Source organism: Corythoichthys intestinalis, chromosome 14 (genome assembly GCF_030265065.1).
Source record: "Corythoichthys intestinalis isolate RoL2023-P3 chromosome 14, ASM3026506v1, whole genome shotgun sequence".
Taxonomy (NCBI): Eukaryota; Metazoa; Chordata; class Actinopteri; order Syngnathiformes; family Syngnathidae; genus Corythoichthys; species Corythoichthys intestinalis.
Window position 1 is genome coordinate 7,069,460 of NC_080408.1, and position 21,902 is coordinate 7,091,361.

The following is a 21,902-nucleotide window of genomic DNA, read 5'->3' on the forward strand; positions in this document are numbered from 1 at the left end:
TTTTTTTTAAATGGCTAAAGCCTTACAATCCCTCTCTCAACAATTAGAAATATCGTGGGAAATAATGTGGGAAAGAAAGGTAGCAGCTGATCTTTTTCTTAACACCCTATGTTACTTCCCAACGCAGAGAAGATATATCAATTGGTGCCACTACGCACAGTCATGGTTCCACTTCCCATCAAGCATTTGGACATGGCTACAGCAGAGGTTGCGCTAGACATTTTCGTTGTCTGTCATTTTGACTGACAGGGTCATAAAAATCCGGTCATAGTCTATTTTTACCCGTCACTTAAATTTTTAAAATGATAATGATGACATATTCAATATTATTTAGTTTTCATTCATTTTTAATTAATATTGTAACGCTTGCTTGGCGGCGAAAAATTAGACACGGAAGCCTTTTTACTCTGCTTACCGCCAACAACTCCGCCCCCAAAGAAAAGGAGGCAATGATATAGACCCCAATCACCAACGTCACACAATGATCTTAATTGTGGTTGTCAGCCCAAAATCTTCTAAATATATATTAAATGCATCTTACCAGATATAAAAAGACTACTACATAGTCTGTGGTGATCGTTTGGTGCCCAGATTTCTTGGCGAATTACAGCAGTCCATCTCGCTCTCATCTTCGCGTCTCTCAGAATACGGTAGAACTTCAAGTCTCTCCGTCTATCTTCTCTGTTACAGCAACCAACCGCCACACACACCTTCGCCATTTTGATTATTAATATTAACGAGCAGAAAACACGCCGTAATAGGAGGCATGTACGTAGCGGTAATGTATAAACATGACGGGCTGACACACAATATGGCGGCTCCGGTCAGGGGGGCGGAGTTGTGACGTCATGTGATTGGGGTCTATACACAGGCGGCAATCTTGTCCATCAATTGGATGACGCGCTGGCACACCGGGTGCACCAATAAGAACCTCGCGTTGATGTGTCAATCACGGTGCCGCCGCCAGACCCCGGTTACGCTACAATATTCTGACAGAATAGCCAACGACGTCATGCATTAAGAGAGACAATAGCTAATTAATATGCTAACTCGCCACCCTGTGGTCTGGGGTGTGAATTGCAACCTGTCAAAATGACTGACGGACTTCAGTTTTTTCCGTCACCGTTTTAAAAAAACGGTCAACGACGAAAAATTTCCGGTTAACGCGACCCCTGGGCTACAGTATCATTTACTGAAAGCTCAACAAATACACTAGATGGCAATATTTAGTCACAATATACAAAGTCACAAGTCTTTCTATCTGTGGATCCCTCTCACAAAAAGAATGTTAATAATGTAAATGCCATCTTGAGGATTTATTGTCATAATAAACAAATACAGTACTTATGTACTGTATATTGAATGTATATATTCGTCCGAGTTTTATTCATCTTTTTCTTAATGCATTGCCAAAATGTATTTGATCGGGAAAAATTATCGGGAATGATTGGAATTGAATCGGGAGCAAAAAAAAAAAAAGCAATCGGATCGGGAAATATCGGGATCGGCAGATACTCAAACTAAAATGATCGGGATCGGATCAGGAGCAAAAAAACATGATCGGAACAACCCTATCGTCAAGGAATCACAAAGACATCCAGTTCATCTGAAGCCACAAGATTAGTTTGTTGACATTCTTCACCCATGAATAAAATTAATGGCATTGTAAATTCTGAATCCAGACATTAACCTTCGACACGAGCATTAAAACTGAAGTAGTGTCGTTAAAAAAAAAAAAAAAGAGTTTTTAGTAGTTCCTCTCATACCTTCAATTGTCAGCCTCCATCCTCGTACGTTCACTGAACTAAATGAGATTTTTGGGTCCGTGCTTTTAAGACTGGGTTTGTTTAACGCCGACCTTCTCGTCCCTCTGTGTGCGAATATTCACGTCGTAATGTTTGGCTTAGTGACTGTGTGTCTAGAGATCTTCTCTCCCGCCTCCGCTGCCATGCCAACTAGCCGGATCTGCCTTTTGTCGGGCCCGAAAGGCATCGCTCGGCCGTGTAATTGAAGTCCTGCTTACAGAGGTAGGTGGGGGGGCAAGAAGTCTTTGTTTGTCGGATGGGGGGGCAGTATCTCTCAAACTGTTTGGACTTTGGTCAGTGGTGCCAAGGTGGCAGGTTGAAGCCCAAAAATAAGTTGGCACTGGTGGTGTCAGTTTGCATTGCTGAGGTTCCCTTGAGTAAAGCACAAGTCGGTATGTAACGAGACAAATATACCGTTGAAATAATCTGGTCCAAAAATGATGCCATCATAAAAATTTATGAAAAATGAAAAACAATTTGTGAACTCTCATATACAGTACGTGACACGTGAAATCAACCACTAATCTATGACATCAACAATAACACACTGTCATTTTGTAAAACCAGTGACAGGCAATTCAATCTGAAATTCATCAGACGCGATTATATTTAAAAATGTCGTTTTACTACAGCATTGGTAAAACATGAGACCCTAAAAAGTAGTACACAGACCCACATCAGCCAGTGATGTGTCAGTCACCCTTGGTTATCTTTGACCAAAATAGACGGTAAGGATGTTGTGATCAGCTTCACCCAAGAATGTCCACTCCCGTCCTGGTATCGGGTTGCTCTGTGAGATTGTTTGTCATGGGAAGGTACTTCTTAGGATCCCCCAGGAACGGCGTAGGAGGAGGCTGGTTGAAGTGGCCTAACAGGAAGATTGTAATAGTACCGGCGAAAAATAGCAGAGCCATGACAATGAAGCAGACTCTGTCAATGACCCGGGCAACCCGGATCCACTCTTCGTTTTCCTGAGGGAGACAACGACACTATCACAAGAGTCGGGTATTCAAGTTCCTACCTCATTCCCGCACAGCTGACATTAAATTTTTGTTTAAGGCTCAATTCTATGCTTTCAATTTTAGCCGACAACAACCCCCTGACAATTGCAGGAGTCACTATGATGCGAGTCACAAGTAAGTCCTGAGTCTTACCTGTTGTGGTCAAGTTAAGTCGAGTCAAGTCACAAGGTTATGTCGGGTCAAGTCACAGGGTTATGTCGAGTCACGAGGTTACGTCGAGTCGAGTCGCAAAGTGATGTTGAGTCACGAAGTCGAGTCGAGTTGCGAGGTCGTGTCGAGTCACAGGGTCGTGTCGAATCACGAGATTGTGTCAAGTCAGGAGGTTATGTTGAGTCGAGTCAAGAGGTTATGTCAAGTCAGGAGGTCGTGTCGAGTCACGGGGTTGTGCCGAGTCAGGAGGTTATGTCGAGCCGAGTCAAGAGGTTACATTGAATCACGAGGTCGTGTCGAGTCACAGGGTCTTGTCGAGTCACGAGGTTGTATCGAATCAGGAGGTTATGTCGAGTCGAGTCAAGAGGTTATGTCAAGTCAGGAGGTCGTGTCGAGTCACGGGGTTGTGTGGAGTTGAGTCACGAGGTTTTGTTGAGTCGAGTCAAGAGGTTATGTGGAAGCACGAGATTATGTCAGGTCACGAGGTTATGTCAAGTCATGAGGTGTTGTCGAGTCACGAGGTCATGTTGAGTGGAGTCACAGGGTCGTGTCGAGTCACGGGGTCGTGTCCAGTCCAGTGACCTGATCGTGTCGAGTCACTGGGTTGTGTCGGGTCATGAGGTCGTGTTGAGTCGAGTCACGGGGATGCTTCGTGTCACGGGGTCGCGTTGTGTCACGGGGTTGTGTGGAGTTGAGTCACTAGGTCATGTCGAGTCACAAGGTTATGTTGAGTCTTGTCAAGAGGTTATATCGAATCACGAATCATCCAGTCGAGTCACGAGGTCGTGTTGAATCACGGGGTTGTGTGGAGTTGAGTCACGAGGTTATGTCGAGTCACACGGTCGTGTCGAGTCACGGGGTTGTGTCGGGTCATGAGGTCATGTTGAGTCGAGTCACGAGGTTGCTTCGTGTCACGGGGTCGTGTTGTGTCGAGTCACGGGGTTGTGTGGAGTTGAGTCACGAGGTTATGTCGAGTCACAGGGTTGTGTCGAGTCACTGGGTCGTGTCGAGTCACGAGGTTGTGTCGAGTCAGGAGGTTATGTCGAGTCGAGTCACGAGGTTAAGTCAATTCACGAGGTAGGATCGAGTCAAGGGGTTGTGTGGAGTTGAGTCACGAGGTTATGTCGAGTTGAGTCAAGAGGTTATGTCAGATCACGAGGTTATGTCAAGTCATGATGTCTTGTCAAGTCACGAGGTCATGTTGAGTGGAGTCACAGGGTCGTGTCGAGTCACGGGGTTGTGTCGGGTCATGAGGTCGTGTTGAGTCGAGTCACGGGGTTGCTTCGTGTCACAGGGTCGTGTTGTGTCGATTCACGGGGTTGTGTGGAGTTGAGTCACGAGGTTATGTCGAGTCACAGGGTCGTGTCGAGTCACGGGGTTGTGTCGGGTCATGAGGTCGTGTTGAGTCGAGTCATGGGGTTGCTTCGTGTCACGGGGTCGTGTTGTGTCGAGTCACGGGGTTGTGTGGAGTTGAGTTACGAGGTTATGTCGAGTCACAGGGTCGTGTCAAGTAACGAGGTTGTGTCGAGTCAGGAGGTTATGTCGTGTCGAGTCACGAGGTTAAGTCAATTCACGAGGTCGGGTCGAGTCACGGGGTTGTGTGGAGTTGAGTCACGAGGTTATGTCGAGTTGAGTCAAGAGGTTATGTCAAATCACGAGGTTATGTCAGGTCACGAGGTCATGTTGAGTGGACTCACAGGGTCGTGTCGAGTCACGGGGTTGTGTCGGGTCATGAGGTCGTGTTGAGTCGAGTCACGGGGTTGCTTCGTGTCACGGGATCGTGTTGTGTCGATTCACGGGGTTGTGTGGAGTTGAGTCACGAGGTTATGTCGAGTCACAGGGTCGTGTCGAGTCACTGGGTCGTGTCGAGTCACGGGGTTGTGTCGGGTCATGAGGTCGTGTTGAGTCGAGTCACGGGGTTGCTTCGTGTCACGGGGTCGTGTTGTGTCGAGTCACGGGGTTGTGTGGAGTTGAGTTACGAGGTTATGTCGAGTCACAGGGTCGTGTCGAGTCACTGGGTCGTGTCAAGTCACGAGGTTGTGTCGAGTCAGGAGGTTATGTCGAGTCGAGTCAAGAGGTTAAGTCAATTCACGAGGTCGGGTCGAGTCACGGGGTTGTGTGGAGTTGAGTCACGAGGTAATGTCGAGTTGAGTCAAGAGGTTATGTCAAATCACGAGGTTATGTCAGGTCACGAGGTTATGTCAAGTCATGATGTCTTGTCAAGTCACGAGGTCATGTTGAGTGGAGTCACAGGGTCGTGTCGAGTCACAGGGTAGTGTCTAGTCCAGTCACGGGGTCGTGTCCAGTCACGAGGTCGTGTCTAGTCCCGTGACGTGGTCGCGTCGAGTCACAGGGTTGTGTTGAGTCACAGGGTCGCATTGTGTCGAGTCACGAGGTTGCGTCGTGTCGAGTCACAAGGTCGTGTCGAGTCACGAGGCTGTCATGTCGTGTCGAGACACGAGGGTGTCGCTTTGAGTCGAGCCACGAGGCTGTCGTGTCGAGTCACAAGGTTGTCGAGTCACGAGGTTGTTGAGTCGAGTCACAAGGTCGTTTTGAGTCACGAGGTTGTCATGTCGAGTCACGAGTTTGTGTTGTCGAGTCACGAGGTTGTGGTGTCGAGTCATGAGGTTGTGTCGTGTCGAGTCACGGGTTAGTCAAGCCCTTCACCATTGTTCCCCAGCCCACTCATAACGCACTCAGGTTTATCTTTGAGGGAAACCTTCCTATCAATGTAAGTCACTGTAAGAAAAAAAAATATGCATTATAGTCTGCAGGGAGTATAACAGCAAGGTGTTCCAAGCGGATAACTGGCAGGTGGGAACCGATCAACAATCAAATATTTTTGAGTCAGTTTGTCGAGTCTCGAGTCATTGTCTCACAAGTCAAGTCTTGAGTTATTGCCTCATGAGTCGGGTCTCAGTCCCTCTAAGCTGAAGCGAGTCATGTACGAATCTGCATTTTTTCCCCCAAGTCCGAGTCAAGTTGCGAGTCATCGTATTTGTGACTCAAGTCCCTGTGACTCGAGTCCAATTGTCTGCCAACCCCCTCGAACATCTTTGGGTGGAACTACAAAAATAGATTGTAGGTGAAAAGGCAACTTACGTGTTTAAAGGTTTTCTGCTGCCTGGTGGTCTCGGCGATGTGTTTACATGAGGCGACACATTGCCTGAGTTCCGGGGCAGCTTTTGCCAAGCTCATACTGAGTCGCTCGGCCGTTACCCCTTCCAGGCCGTTGTCTAGATGCAAAGCAAACCTGAAATGAACCCCTTCACATCGGGAGGTATCCTACGATAAAACGGTTTAACTGCTCGACGTACTTACTCAACGTTTCAAACACTGACTTCATTAGCCCGTTTCTCTCTTTGAGTCGAGCAAACATGAGTTCAGTCCGAGCTGTTTTCATTGTATATTCCTCTGCCTTGTTAATTAGCGTCATGGAGCTGCGACGCCGACACGGGACCATATGAACTTCGTCTACTGTAGCGTCACCGTTGCTGGTTTCCACATAAGTGTCGTGATCTGGTGTCCAGGGTTGCATTTGCATCCTCAGCAGCCGAGGCAAAATGTTTAGAAGGATCTAAATAGGAGCGAAACACATGACGATATGAATGAACGATTAAGTTTATTTTTGACCTTCGTGAAGTTGGAAAATGACAAAAATGATGTCAATTATTTGTGATGTTTGTTCTGTAAAAGGTTTTGTTTGTACTGCTATCGTTTTTTGAGATATTGATCTAAACCAGCTAAAAATTGTGTCAATTGTTTGTGCTCCGTTTGGACTGGTTTGTGTTATAAAAAAAATCTTATTTGCTGCAACGGTTTTGTAAATATTCCACTTTTATTTTGTAGTGATCCCATCAAGCAGCCCTCCATCTACGGCGGAAGGGAACTGCAATGGGGCCGTTTGTTTGTGCAAGTTTTGTGCTTAAGAAGTTTCGTTTGTGCCTCTACGGTTTTATAGCTAGTACGCTTTTAATTTTTTTTTTTTTTTACTGATGGCGTTACCACAAAAAAAAGGTTTTGATAAGTTTATGCCTATTTCAATCCATTGTATTTGGTGCTTTGTGGGTGAACTAGACAATTGAACTAGAGTCACAGGGACTCGAGTCGCAAATTTGAAGACTTGCATCATGACTCAAACTTGAAGAAAAAAAAAACAGACTCGGACTTGACTCGCTTGAGCTGGGAGGATCAGAGATTCAACTTGACTTGACTCGTGAGACGATGACTCCACAGGCTGACTTTAAAAACTTGGATCGTAGATTGGTTCTCACATGCCAGTGATCCGCTTGGAACACCATAAAGCTGGTTTATTTCCTGCAGACTACAGGTAGTCCCCGGTTTACGAACGAGTTCCTGCACTGGCGATGTAACCCGGATTTCTGCGTGAGTTGGAATCAATCCTTTAAATACCTCAAAACACCCTCTAAATGAAAAAAAAACTATCCAAAAACATGTATTATATTTCATTGTACTGTCATAGCTAGACACTGAACTAAGCTCCATGTGGTTTGCTGACTTCCTTCAGCTGCTCATGACTTCAACACTTGCAGAATGAAACTAAAATAAAATGAAATTAAATCAGTCTCAACTTCAATAACAGCGATTCAAATTTGCGTTTACAAGTAGCTGCTGATACAGCAATAACAAAGGATTAGCATGTATCAGTTAGCGTACGCACATCATCAAAAACAAACACATAAACTATTCGACCACAATATTTGAAAACGCACAATAAATAGTACAAAAGCGATTATATGCAGCCGTCGCCTTTGGATGCCTCACAAGCAACAAATGTGCGCGCAGGCTGTCTCCGCTGTCACTTGGCTGCGCTGTGTGTGCGTGTGCGGGGTGGGCGGGCACATCTGTATATGCGCTTGATTCCTGTTCTACACTTCCTGCGCCAAAATAAAAGCATGCATCATAAGACAAAATTCAACATTAGGAGAAAAAAACAAAAACAAGACGCAGGCCTCGTAAAGTCGAAATCTCTTAAGTCAGGTCGTGTATCTCAAAAATAATTACAGCACAAACAGGCACAAACGTAGCACAAACGATTGAAATTATTTTTAAATTGAGTCTGATAGAGACCAACTTCACGGAGGTTTATTTTGACTTGATTTAAGTCTTAGCCGCTTGCTCCATCGTGTACGGCCCCACCTTTCTGACTTTGTCCGACATCACGTGAGTGTTTGGAGTCCTCAGGGAAACATTCAGACTGATGACGCAGTTCATCACCACCATGGTGGTCACAGACATCACAAACATCAGATATCTGCAGTGGAAGATGAATGTCATATGAAAGTGGAAGTAAAATCTCTTATATGAAGTACGCTTGGACGTACTTTTCAATGAGAGGAACCGCCTTGGACGTTTCTGGGACCTTCTTAGCAATCAGGAAGAGAAACACAGTCTGGCCTAGAAGAGTGGCAATAGACATGGTGCACTTCTGGCCTCCAGCTAAAAAAGCCACAATAAGTACATGAAATTACCTCTGTGAAGTTGGCCCCCAATCAGATGCAAATTTATATAAAAATGTTGTAAATTGTTTGTGCTGTAAAAATTTGTGCTGCTATCGTTTTTGAGGTATCAATTTTGAGAGATGATGTCACTCAGCCCCCCCATTATTACAAAATTGACCCAAAATGGTTCCATTCGTTTGTGCTACGTTTTCGGTCATTTGTGCTGTAAAAAAAATTTGTTTGTGTTGCTTTCGTATTTGAGCTATCAATTTTGAGCAATGACGTCACTCGCAGCTTTTCCGTATCCAACTCCCGCGGCTGACGGAGCGTACCAACTCTGTCAATAACAAAGGGTTGTACCAACAACTAACTCAAACGTAGCACAAAGGAATGGCAACGTTGCTGTTCTGTTTTGCTGTAGTCATCACTCAAAGTTAATATCGAAATACAGGTAGTCTCGGGTTACGAACGAGTTCCGTTCATACGCTGGAGACGTTAACTGAATTTCCACATAATTTTTCCACATTAACCTTTGAAATACCCCAAAATTACTATCCAAAAAGTCAAAAAGTATTGTATTTTGTTTAATGATGGAGGACACACTGCCCTCTGGTGGCAGCGTTGGGTTTGGCTGGATTGTTGCCTTATGAATGAGGCGTAGATTCTCGTCTGACACCGAAAAAGGAGAGCTGCCCTCTGGTTTGGCGCACATGAGGCTGTAAGTTGTTTCAGCTAATATATGTTTCTGTATGCATTTGTACTTAAGTTTACAGCTACAGTTTGTGGAGTTACGTTTTAGCAATTTGCTATGAGGATTGTAAATACGTTAGCATTCATAGCATTTAAACTAGCCGACTTGTGTTAGGCAAATTAGGCAAATTTAATCCACTAAATTTACATATTGGTCAGACTAGATGGACGTTTGAACACCAATTGTTTTTGGTCGTGTTAAAATGTGTGTTGTTGAACATAAGTGTACATACGTATGTGTGGTACGGCTTTACAAATTGTAAAAAGCTTCAAAAAGCACAATTGCCTTGTTTGCTGTCTGTAAAGCTGAACAATTTCACGTTTAGTGAGGACAGAAAACGTCATATTAATGAAGTAAAAAAAAAAAAAAATGATACTGTGAGGTACAATAAGGTACTGTTTATGCGACTAAAAAAATAATAACTAGGCCTGCAAGCAGGACTGAACTGGCCCTCGCACTTTGGCGCAACTCGGACGGCACGCAGGTCAGTGTGGTTGTAGATCGTCGCCCTTTTATCATCTACTGAGAACCAAACATTTACTGAATATGAAATGTTGCCAAAGAAATGACTGACTTTGGCACCTCGCCCAGGTCTGAGACGTGAATGAAAACTCACCATTTTTGAAAACTTAAGATCTCATATGTCTCATGAACAGTCTTACCAATTTTGAGGAGGATCAGGCTTACTCCCTAGGTGCCAATGTCTCAGAAATGGACCCTGTAACGCAATATAAATTTCACATTCAATCCAAAATACCCAATTTCCTGTTGGGTTTGGAACATGGGTGCAAGAGACTTTTTGGAGCTGTTTTGCACAAGGTATCGACCATATTTCATGGCTCTATGTTGAAAAAACCTAATAGGAGAGGCCTTTTTGAAAAATTCAACGGGGCGCCAATGACCCATTTTATTATTTTTTTTACAACATTGCCAAATTATCGATATTTACGCTAAGCCGCATGTATGTGCAAATTTTGGTCAGTTTTCGTGCATGTTCAGGCCTCCAAATTGGCCATTTTCATTTGCCATGAAAAAACAAATAATAATCCTTTGCATTCCAATAGGGCTCTCGCGCCAGTTGGTGCTCGGGTCCTATAATAATAATAAACGACTGGAGACAAAATGTCGGACGAGACTCTCGCATTGTAAGTTGAGTACGACATAACCCGGGGACGACCTGTATCTCAAAAACGATAGCAACACAAACAAGAATTCTTACAGCACAAACAAAGAATCAACAATTGACACCATTTTTAGCCATTTTTAATCAAAATTGGGGGCTGGTTGACCTCAGATTGACCTATAAAAGAAGACGATCTTAAATCGATCGCAGCACAAACAAAACTTTTCGCAGCACAAACAAGTTTTTTTTTTTTGGTCAACCGTGACAATAACGAAAATATTTCGTCAACGAAGAATTTTTTCATGACGATGACGTGACGATAAAACCCTGTGTTGGGAGACTAAAACATAACTAGATGGTTCACAATGTGTGACATTTTCTTAACATATGTGCAGTTAGCAGGCATCTTAGCAGTGTTTGGTCGTGTCACTCATGTGATGTGCTGCGCCACCCCCCCGCCCCACAATCACCGGCCGGTGAGTAAGCATGTCGGTTTATTAACAATTTGAGTAATCGTCAACTAAAACTAAAATTAATAAGTCTGAGTTTTCGTTATCTAAAGCTCGACGGACGAACACATTTTGAAATGACTAAAATATGACAAAGACTAATAAGCAAGGGCGTAGGTTTGGTCTCAATATTGGTAGGGATGCTATAACAGCATAACCTGCATGTACACTTTTTGCTGGGGGACGGGACATTAATAAGACCAAACAGATTGGGTACAAATGTCAAAAATAGCTGGTTCCTATGTAAAAATGAAAAAAAATTACAGTAAATTACAGTAAAATTTTTTTCATGGAAGAAAGTCATTTTTCAAAATGCTTGCTTCATATAAATGAAATTTACAGTGGTTCTGTTTTTGTTTTTTGGGGGGATTTTAAAAAATGTGCATCGGCTGCAAATAAAAATATTTTTTTAATTATGTAGAAAATACATTTTAATTAGGGAATAAATGCACAGTTGAATTAATGTTAAAAGTAGAAAAAGTACAGGAAGACACGTCTCTAAGCAGCTTTCTACTCGAGTTTTACAGGTTGGCAAGTTCACACAGTTTAATGTTATGCTAACTTTAATGCAGGTCGGACTTTCAGTTGCAAAGTTAGTGGTGTGTTCCCCTCCTTCACAACATTGACGTCCTTTTACATTACTGAAAGTGGCTGCTCCTGGCCGAAAAAAAGCCATTTAATATCACTCCTCTTCAAAGGGGGTGGAAGAGGCGGCATGTCGACATGTATTTCTGTCGGGATGGTGTGAATGTGGTGGTTCGAGTCATCAGCCAATCAAACGTGCATTTGAAGGGGAAAAAAATGGACCAGCACATTCAGCAAGTGAATAGGGGTAAATGTAAGTCTGAACATAATGTAGGGTCAATTCGAGCCATACAACTTATGGGAAGACAATCTAAATTACCTACAGTGCCTTGCAAAAGTATTCGGCCCCCTTGAACCTTGCAACCTTTAGCCACATTTCAGGCTTCAAACATAAATATATAAAATTGTAATTTTTTGTCAAGAATCAACAACAACTGGGACACAATCGAGAAGTGGAACAACATTTATCGGATAATTTAAACTTTTTTAACAAATAAAAAACTGAAAAGTGGGGCGTGCAATATTATTCGGCCCCCTTGCGTTAATACTTTGTAGCGCCACCTTTTGCTCCAATTACAGCTGCAAGTCGCTTGGGGTATGTTTCTATCAGTTTTGCACATCGAGAGACTGACATTCTTGCCCATTCTTCCTTGCAAAACAGCTCGAGCTCAGTGAGGTTGGATGGAGAGTGTTTGTGAACAGCAGTCTTCAGCTCTTTCCACAGATTCTCGATTGGATTCAGGTCTGGACTTTGACTTGGCCATTCTAACACCTGGATACGTTTATTTTTGAACCATTCCATTGTAGATTTGGCTTTATGTTTTGGATCATTGTCCTGTTGGAAGATAAATCTCCGTCCCAGTCTCAGGTCTTGTGCAGATACCAACAGGTTTTCTTCCAGAATGTTCCTGTATTTGGCTGCTTCCATCTTCCCGTCAATTTTAACCATCTTCCCTGTTCCTGCTGAAGAAAAGCAGGCCCAAACCATGATGCTGCCACCACCATGTTTGACAGTGGGGATGGTGTGTTCAGGGTGATGAGCTGTGTTGCTTTTACGCCAAACATATCGTTTTGCGATGTGGCCAAAAAGTTCAATTTTGGTTTCATCTGACCAGAGCACCTTCTTCCACATGTTTGGTGTGTCTCCCAGGTGGCTTGTGGCAAACTTTAAACGAGACTTTTTATGGATATCTTTGAGAAATGGCTTTCTTCTTGCCACTCTTCCATAAAGGGCAGATTTGTGCAGTGTACGACTGATTGTTGTCCTATGGACAGACTCTCCCACCTCAGCTGTAGATCTCTGCAGTTCATCCAGAGTGATCATGGGCCTCTTGGCTGCATCTCTGATCAATTTTCTCCTTGTTTGAGAAGAAAGTTTGGATGGACGGCCGGGTCTTGGTAGATTTGCAGTGGTCTGATGCTCCTTCCATTTCAATATGATGGCTTGCACAGTGCTCCTTGAGATGTTTAAAGCTTGGGAAATCTTTTTGTATCCAAATCCGGCTTTAAACTTCTCCACAACAGTATCTCGGACCTGCCAGGTGTGTTCCTTGGTTTTCATAATGCTCTCTGCACTTTAAACAGAACCCTGAGACTATCACAGAGCAGGTGCATTTATACGGAGACTTGATTACACATAGGTGGATTGTATTTATCAACATCGGTCATTTAGGACAACATTGGATCATTCAGAGATCCTCACTGAACTTCTGGAGTGAGTTTGCTGCACTGAAAGTAAAGGGGCCGAATAATATTTCACGCCCCACTTTTCAGTTTTTTATTTGTTAAAAAAGTTTAAATTATCCAATAAATGTTGTTCCACTTCACGATTGTGTTCCACTTGTTGTTGAATCTTGACAAAAAAATTAAATTTCATATCTTTGTTTGAAGCCTGAAATGTGGCGAAAGGTTGCAAGATTCAAGGGGGCTGAATACTTTTGCAAGGCACTGTATATAACTGAACTCATTATATAATGCAAATAAGGTTGCTTAAAAGTTGCTGGGGACAATTTGAGCATCCTTAAAAGTTGTTGGTGGTATGTCCCTACCGTCCCTATGCAAACCTACGCCCTTGCTAATAAGTATTTTTGTCCAAAAAAGACTACGACGAAAAACAAAAGGGCTGCAAAAAAACAACACTGACATTTTTGTATAAATTTGCGTCTGATGGGAGGCCAACTTCACAGAGGTCATGACATTAAATGTGTGTTAACTGCATGAAGAAAACTGAACTGCTTTCTGAACACACTGGTGTTCACTACCTTTTGCGGGTAGGTAGTATACAAGTAGGCAGAGAGAGGAAAAGAGCACACAAGGAGCGATGATATTGATGATGTAGAAGAGTGGCTTTCTTTGGATGATGAGAAAAAAAACCAATTCCTGGTACTCCAGGTCGTCCTTGCTGTATTTGCTGTTGATCACCTTCTTTGCTGGCCTGTGCTTGATGACCCATTCTCCATTTTCTAAGGAATGGAAAAGAAACAAACTCTTCTGATTTGGAAGGCTAACATTAAACTGAATGTTTTTAAAGTGAAACGACAATTGATCGTCATAAGACGAAATCTAGTAGGGGTGCGACAATATATCGAAATGGTGAAGAATCGCAATACTTTCTATCCAAAAAAGTTATCGATGTTCCTGCCAAGAATTGATATATTGTTTTAAAAAGGTTTCACTGTACGGAAAACAAGAACTTGTTTGCTACCAAAATCTTTCACTAGAATAAACAAATTGGCTGCCATTGACGGCGCTAGACTCTAATCCATTTTGACTTAAAGAGTCAAAGATAGATTGGACATCTCGCGCTGTCAATGGCACTGGAACAGAGCTTTCACAGGGAGCCTTCCTGGTTTTGGGGGCATTTATAGGTCATTTCATGTTGATTTTAGGGCGTGTACAGGTCAGTTCCAGTAGATTTTGGGTCATTTTAAAATCAACAGGAAGTTACCAAAAAATCTAAATATTGAATACTATAGCCCTAAAAGTTACCGATATGCTCCACCAAGAATCGATGTATCGTTTTAAAAAGATGTTACTGTTTAAAAAAATTAAAAAAAAGAACAATTCATTCATTTGGGGACATTCTTGAAGAAGGGCCAAGAACCAAAAGTGGTATTTGGTATATGGCAAAAAGGCTTTTGGCAAATGGCATTTTTTTGGGGTTAATGCCTTTTTTTTTTTTTTGCGTATGGCAAAATGGCTTTTGGCATATGGCAGTTTTATGGTATATGGCGTTCTTTTTGGTAGATGGTGTTTTTTGGCATATGGCAAATTGGCTTTTGGCATATGGCATTTTTTTTTTTTTGACATATGACTTTTTTTGTACATGGCAAAAAGGCTTTTGGCAAATGGCATTTTTTGGGGTTAATGCCATTTTTTTTGCATATGGTAAAATGGCTTTTAGCATATGGCAGTTTTTTGGTATATGGCGTTTTTTGGCATATGGCAAATTGGCTTTTGGCATATGGCATTTTTTTTTTTGACATATGACTTTTTTTTGTACATGGCAAAAAGGCTTTTGGCAAATCAGCATTTTTGGGGTTAATGCCATTTTTTTTTTTTGCATATGGCAAAATGGCTTTTGGCATATGGCAGTTTTTTTGTATATGGCGTTCTTTTTGGTATATGGCGTTTTTTTGGCATATGGCAAATTGGCTTTTGGACTATGGCAGATTTTTTTGGCATTTGGCATTATTTGCAGGCCATGCACGTCCAAATTTCCCTTTTCCTTTTTAAATGGCAGAAAAACGTGTGTTGGGATTTTTGACCATAAACTTATCATTACAGCGCATTGACATTCAACTGGCACCCAAGTAAGGCAATGACATTGAAAGCCATACAAAAAAAAAAAAAACATTTGCCAAAAGCCATTTTGCTAACTACCCAAAAAAATCAATTTGCCAAAAGCCATTTTGCCGTATACCAAAAAACTGCCATATGCCAAAAGCCATTTTGCCATATGCAAAAAAAAAAAGCCATATGCCAAAAGCCATTTCGTCATATGTCAAATACCACTTTTCGTTTTCGCTCTCTTTTTTAAGTAACCCAAAATCTAAAGGAAGTGACCAAAAATCAACAGGAAATGACGTGAAATGCTCCAAAATTAACTCATTGGCTGCCACTGACGGCAGTAGACGTCCAATGCGTTTGAAGTGAGACGGAATAAACAAATGTTCATTCGCTGCCACCCTTCCAGTTCAAATTGATTGGACGCCCACTAGTGATAAACTCATTTCAGGTCAAATCAGAAGGATGAAAAGAGCTTGTTTTACTTTCTATTACTTATAGATTGATTTTCTGACCCATTTATCGATAATTGTTGTATCGCCATATTGTGAGATCACCTTGTATCGCAAATGGTATGGTATCGTGAGGTACCCAGAGGTTCCGACCCCTAAAATCTAGTGCTAAATATATCCAGGAATATATTGTCTTCAAATTTGGAGCTTCTGCCAAACAACTTTTGCTTTGCTGACCTTGTTGCCATGGCGATGACAACTAAAGAAGGAACCGATACTTGATCAATAAGCTCAAAAGCTTTGATGATGTTGGTACCTGTGAAGGCCTCGGGGTCAATATCAATCCATTCCAGAATTTGGTTGTCCTCCTTTTTCAGAACAAGTTCAATCTCATTGGCACTGTAGTTCTGGGAGCTTCACACAAAGACAAGAGATATGGTCTGCCAGCACAATGAAAAAACAAACATTTATTTCCTTTCACAAGACAGCAATGTGAAAAGCGACCTTGAATGGTACTTTTGTCACCAGTTTGGACACTGCGACGTCTATTTCAGGACAAAGGCAAGCTGACGTGGGAACACGCAGCCTGTAGCCAGGATTCTAGAAGGACTGGAGTCAGAAGTCTAGAATAGATTTCTCAAGCGGAACCTTTAGATTTGACTTAACCTCCAGAAAGCTCGTTCTTTGGGAGTTTAGTATGTTTCACAAGGACAGACTCAAATGTTTACACAGTCTCATTTAAAATTGGAATTCAAATGGAAATTTTATCTGTATCTCAATTTATGTGTAGTGGACCTCTCTGACTACTCACAAACTCAAAAATATGCATTTTTACTGTACAAATATTTAGAAATGGAATGGAATTAAATGTCCTACATGTGTACTTTAATCAGCTTACGGTTCTCTCATGTTTTACTTGTGTTATAGTTAATTGTAGGGCTGTCAAACGAGTTAATCACAGCTTAAAAATTAATTAATCGGAATTAATCGGAATTCAAACCATCTCTAAAATATGCCGTATTTTCTGTAAATTATTGTTGGAATGGAAAGATAAGACAAAAAATGGATATATACCGTATTGGCCCAAATATAAGACTGTGGTTTTTGCACTGAAATCAGACTGAAAAAGAGGGGGTCGTCTTATATTCGTGGTCCAGACATTATACCCATTCACGACTCTAGATGGCGCCAGATATCATTGAAGCGATGTTCTGTCATGACAGATCTCAGCTACTCTCCCCATTCACGACACTAGATGGTGCCAGATATCATTGAAGCGATGTTCCGTCATGACAGATCTCAGCTACTCTCGAGTTAAAGCAGTTTGCATTATTTTATTGCAATGTTTTTCCTTATTCAGATTTGTTTCAAGACTATAGTTACATATAGACTTCACTTTGATGGTTAATGCAGGTATTGCAATTTTGTTGTTTTAACACAATGGATTGGTTTATTTACATTTCAAAAACCAGAAGCCATTCATTTATGCATGTGATTGCACTTTAGTTTACATATTTAAATGTTCAGATATTAAGATTTGAATGAGGCTAAATAACATGCTTTTTCTCTCAAATATATTGTTATAATCATTGGTTTCGGATGTACTGTAATTAATTTCTGTATAAAAATTAATTTGTTCAAAAAGTCTTTTTTCAAACTTGAGTCTTGAAAAAGAGTCGTCTTATAATCAGGGCCGTCTTATATTTGGGACAATACGGTACATTCAACATACTGTACATAAGTACTGTATTTGTTTATTATAACAATAACGCCACAAGATGGCGTTAACATTATTAATATTCTTTCTGTTAAAGGGATAGAAAGACTTGTCATTCTTAAAAGATAAATGTTAGTACAAGTTGTACTAATTTTGTAGTGATTGAAATACACCACAAGGTGTCAATGGCGAGTTTTAAATTACTTACAGTAGAAATCAACCCAATGAATGTGTTTTGTCCCTCGACTGACGCCGAAGTTCCCTGTTTACTGGTCCTTGCATTGTACTTCACGGTCATTTGAGTGCTGGCTTCAGAACGTATGAGACCTCTGATAGTTTGTATATTGTGACTAAATATTGCCATCCAGTGTAATTGTTGACCTAAACGAAATGTTTGAATAGAGTTTGTATGTAGTATGAGTAAGTTTTATGTGTATTTGCATAGCTATTTTGATTGGGAATGCCAGTTCACTTTGCATTGTTGTTTAACTGTGTGAGAATAGGGCCTCGTTAATACAGATTGAAGTGCTTTTCTTTTTTGAACTTTTTTTTTTTTTTTTGAGATAGATATCATTTTTGTTGTGTTTTCACTAGGGCTGTCAAAATTATCGCGTCAACGGGCGGTAATTAATTTTTTAAATTAATCACGTTAAAATATTTGACGCAATTAACGCACATGTCCCGCTCAGACAGATTTAAATGACAGTAGAGTGAAATGCCCAGTTGTTAATTGTGTTTTATGGAGTTTTTCCGCCCTCTGCTGGCGCTTGGAAGCGACTGATTTTATAGGCTTCAGCACCCATGAGCATTGTGTAAGTAATTATTGACATCACCAATGGTGGGCTACTAGTTCATTTTTTGATTGAAAATTTTACAAATTTTATTAAAACGGAAACATTAAGAGGGGTTTTAATATAAAATTTCTATAACTTGTTCTAACATTTATCTTTTAAGAACTACAAGTCTTTCTATCCATGGATCGCTTTAACAGAATGTTAATAATGTTAATGCCATCTTGTTGATTTATTGTTGTAATAAACAAATACAGTCCTTATGTACCGTATGTTGAATGTATATATCCATCTTGTGTCTTATCTTTCCATTCTAACAATTTATTTTACAGAACATATATATAATTTACAGGAAAATATGGCATATTTTATAGATGGTTTGAATTGCAGTTAATTGCGATTAATTATGATTAATTTTTAAGCTGTAATGAACGCGATTAAAAATTTTAATCGTTTGACAGCCCTAGTTTTCACTAAATGGTACTTACGTTTTTTGTGAAGGAGTTGCCGAAGCTTATACCAATAAACGGCGCGGTCCAATGAACGTCTGTGTCCATTCGCCTTTTGTAATATTCTGATATAGAATTATCCGAGGCACCCTGAAGTGCACGCGGCGCCATTGTTGTTTACTCATGTGATGCAGGAGTGAGTGAGAGTTACGGCCTGCCGAGAGCCGTAAACTGTGTTAATATTGAAGCTGAATGCGCTAATAAAGAAACAAAAGTGCCAGCACATCGCGTTTGGTACACCTTTGTTAAGAAAAAGCACAAAGCAAGACACCTTTCTCTGCCTCTTAGCTCTCATAATGCATCATTGTAATCTGTTTGAGGCAATGCATGAGTGGGTCATTCCGCGCATGCGTTAAATCAAATATTTTAACGTGATTAATAAAAAAAAATAAAAAATTACCGCCTGTTAACGCGATAAATTTGACAGCACTAGTTTATTGTATCAATGACCTCTTTGCATTAAAATCACTACAGGTTTTGAAATCACTACACTGTGGTAATTATTTTATTCAAGGCTAATTAAAGGCTCAGACTGTTGTTTACTATATGATTTTTGTCCAAAACAACACCAAATGCTGTTTTTTTTTTTCTTTTTTCATCAAGGTAAAGGTACTTGTGTTGCCGGCTGGATGGCTTCCAACACCACCCATGAAATGGGCTGGTCTTTCCACCTCCCCCTGTCCGACCCGGATCTGGAACACCAGGCTCTCCAAGCAACAAGTATTTCATATGTTGTCTTGCTAAATGTGTACATATTTCAAAATTTAACTATAATTAGCAGTTCTAGATTAGTTGGGAATGGAAGCTAAGTAACGCTAATAATGCTAGCAACCTACCTGTATCTAAAGCCTCACTTCGTTAAGTTTTTCCTCTTAATATCAATAAATCTCATTACATGGTAGTCTGTGATAAACGGGAAAAAGTCTTCATGTTACAGGTTTTCCCCTACATAAAAAAAGATTGTGGCACACCGCCACACCAAAATAAAAGCCGCCCCGCCATGCCTAGCCTAGTGTGAAGGGTTCAGCGGCAACCCATTCATTGTTTATTTTTGATCGCACTTTTTGGCGAAAGTGAACGGTGGACGGCCGTCTTGGCCGGAACGGCCAGTTTGAATGATTTTCCGCCGAAAGGTTAGGCCCAAAATAGAGCCTTGCTCTGTTTTCAGAATGTCAACAACGCATCCAATTGCAGAGGGGTAGGTGTACTTGCACTGCTGGCCAAACGCATTAGCACCCCTGCAATTCTGTCAGATAATGCTCAATTTCTCCCAGAAAATGATTGCAATTAAATGCTTTGGTATTAATATCTTTATTTTTCTTGCAATCAAAAGACACAAAAGAAGAAATCATTATCATTTTACACTAAACTCCAAAAATGGGTCAGACAAAAGTATTGGCACCCTTTAAAAAAATCATACGATGCTTCTCTAATTTGTGTAAGTACCAGCACCTGTTACTTACCTGTGGCACATAACAGGTGATGGCAATAACTAAATCACACTTGCAGCCAGTTAAAATGGATTAAAGTTGACTCAACCTCTGTCCTGTGTCCTTGTGTGTACCACACAAGAGCATAGAGAAAAGAAAGAAGACCAACGATCTGTCTGAGGACTCGAAAAGCAAAATTTTGAGGAAGCATGGGCAATCTCAAGGCTACAAGTCCATCTTCAAAGACCTGAATGTTCCTGTTTCTACCGTGCGCTGTGTCATCAATAAGTGTAAAGCCCATGGCACTGTGGCTAACCTCCTTAGATGTTGACAGAAAAGAAAAATTGATGAGAGATTTCAACAAAAGATTGTGCGGATGGAGGACAAAGAACCTCGACTAATATCCAAACAAGTTCAAGCTGTCCTGCAGTCTGAGTGTACAACAGTGTCAACCCATACTATCCGTTGGTGTCTGAATGAAAAGGGACTCTATGTTAGGATACACAGGAAGACCCCACTTCTGACTCAAAGACATAAAAAAAGCCAGGCTGGAGTTTGCCAAAACTTACCTGAGAAAGCCAAAAACGTTTTGGAAGAATGTTCTCCGGTCAGATGAGACTGTCAGGTTTTTTGTTGGTTCCCTCCTAGTGTGTCCCTGTGATTGCCCATTGATTTCACCTGTTCTGCCTTCTTCTAGTGTATCCTCCAACCTGCATCGTCCTGTGTCACTCAGCTGTTCCTCGTTGTCTCGTTACCCCTTGTCTGCGTTAGGCATGTGCCAGTATGAGATTTTGACGGTACGATAACCGTCAGCAAAAATACCGCAGTTTCACGGTATCACGGTATTGCAATTATAGCTCCAAAATTTTGAGATGTATGGGTTTAAAAAAAAAACAAACAAAAAAACTTTTCCATTGATCAGTTTTTTTTTTCAGAACATATTTGCAAATTGGAACATGAATATAATGTGAAAATAAATTAATGTGAAAATAAACTAACAAAAAAATAACAAATATTTTATATAAAATTAAAATAAATAGAACCTAGACTATACCCACAGCCACAGCTCAAGTTGCTCAATATTAGAGCAAGAACAAAATAATTGCTATAAAAAAGTAAAAACACTTCTAAATAAAATTAAAAATATATACTGTATGACTTTTTTTTGAGGGGGAGAAGCTGCAATTTCGCCATTTTCAGCCACTGTGTCAACTCTCTTCTACATGATGTCATGCCTTTGTGTTAAAAAGAACAAAGAATTCATAAGTTAATAAGTTAGTTAAAGATGTGTAAGTTAGTTTTATAAGTTAGTTAAAATGTAAATATGTTGAGGAAAGGTTTCATCTGAAACAAAAAGTGAGGAGTGAGACCTCATTTCGCAATTAGCGATCTTTGACGCGATCCTTTTTTTTTTTTTTTTCTCCCTCCTTCATTTAAGCTTGTTTCTCACTCAGCGGCTGTGAGACATGAAACGTCGACGAAGCTGCTCTCCCAGCTTAGCCTAGGCTAACAGTCGTCTTTGTAAGTTTTAGTTAGTTTGTATATTGAATTTGAAAGGAAAATGTGTGTTTTGTTTTTGGCGACTTTTTTCATGGTGCTACTGCTATCCTGTTGAACCTACTCACATGTGGAAAAATACAACTGTATAACGTTTTAAGTGTATTCATTTGTATATTTCACCACGATTTGAGAGCTCAATAAATTGAAGAAAAGTACGCCTTGTGTTTGGAGGGTTTGTTTTTGGGTTTGCTGTTTAGCAGAATGACACTCACGGCAACAAACAGGGGAAGGGTGAGCGCTGCCGCACCAA

At 41.0% G+C, this 21,902-nt stretch overlaps 1 protein-coding gene across 3 annotated transcripts in view; it reads right to left on the reverse strand.

Annotated features, from left to right (window-relative positions):
• Window positions 1-2,249: 2,249 nt before the first annotated feature.
• Window positions 2,250-21,902, reverse strand: part of chrng (cholinergic receptor, nicotinic, gamma) — a 34,330-nt gene continuing 14,677 nt past the window's right edge. For all 3 annotated transcript variants that reach the window (XM_057858147.1, XM_057858148.1, XM_057858149.1), the window contains 7 exons: window positions 15,962-16,059; window positions 13,669-13,869; window positions 8,323-8,437; window positions 8,138-8,252; window positions 6,299-6,554; window positions 6,080-6,213; window positions 2,250-2,776 (listed from right to left, as the gene is read on the reverse strand). In XM_057858147.1, the coding sequence (XP_057714130.1) occupies window positions 2,555-2,776; window positions 6,080-6,213; window positions 6,299-6,554; window positions 8,138-8,252; window positions 8,323-8,437; window positions 13,669-13,869; window positions 15,962-16,059 (1,141 nt within the window). In that variant the 3' untranslated portion in view covers window positions 2,250-2,554. The remainder of the gene's footprint in view (window positions 2,777-6,079; window positions 6,214-6,298; window positions 6,555-8,137; window positions 8,253-8,322; window positions 8,438-13,668; window positions 13,870-15,961; window positions 16,060-21,902) is intronic.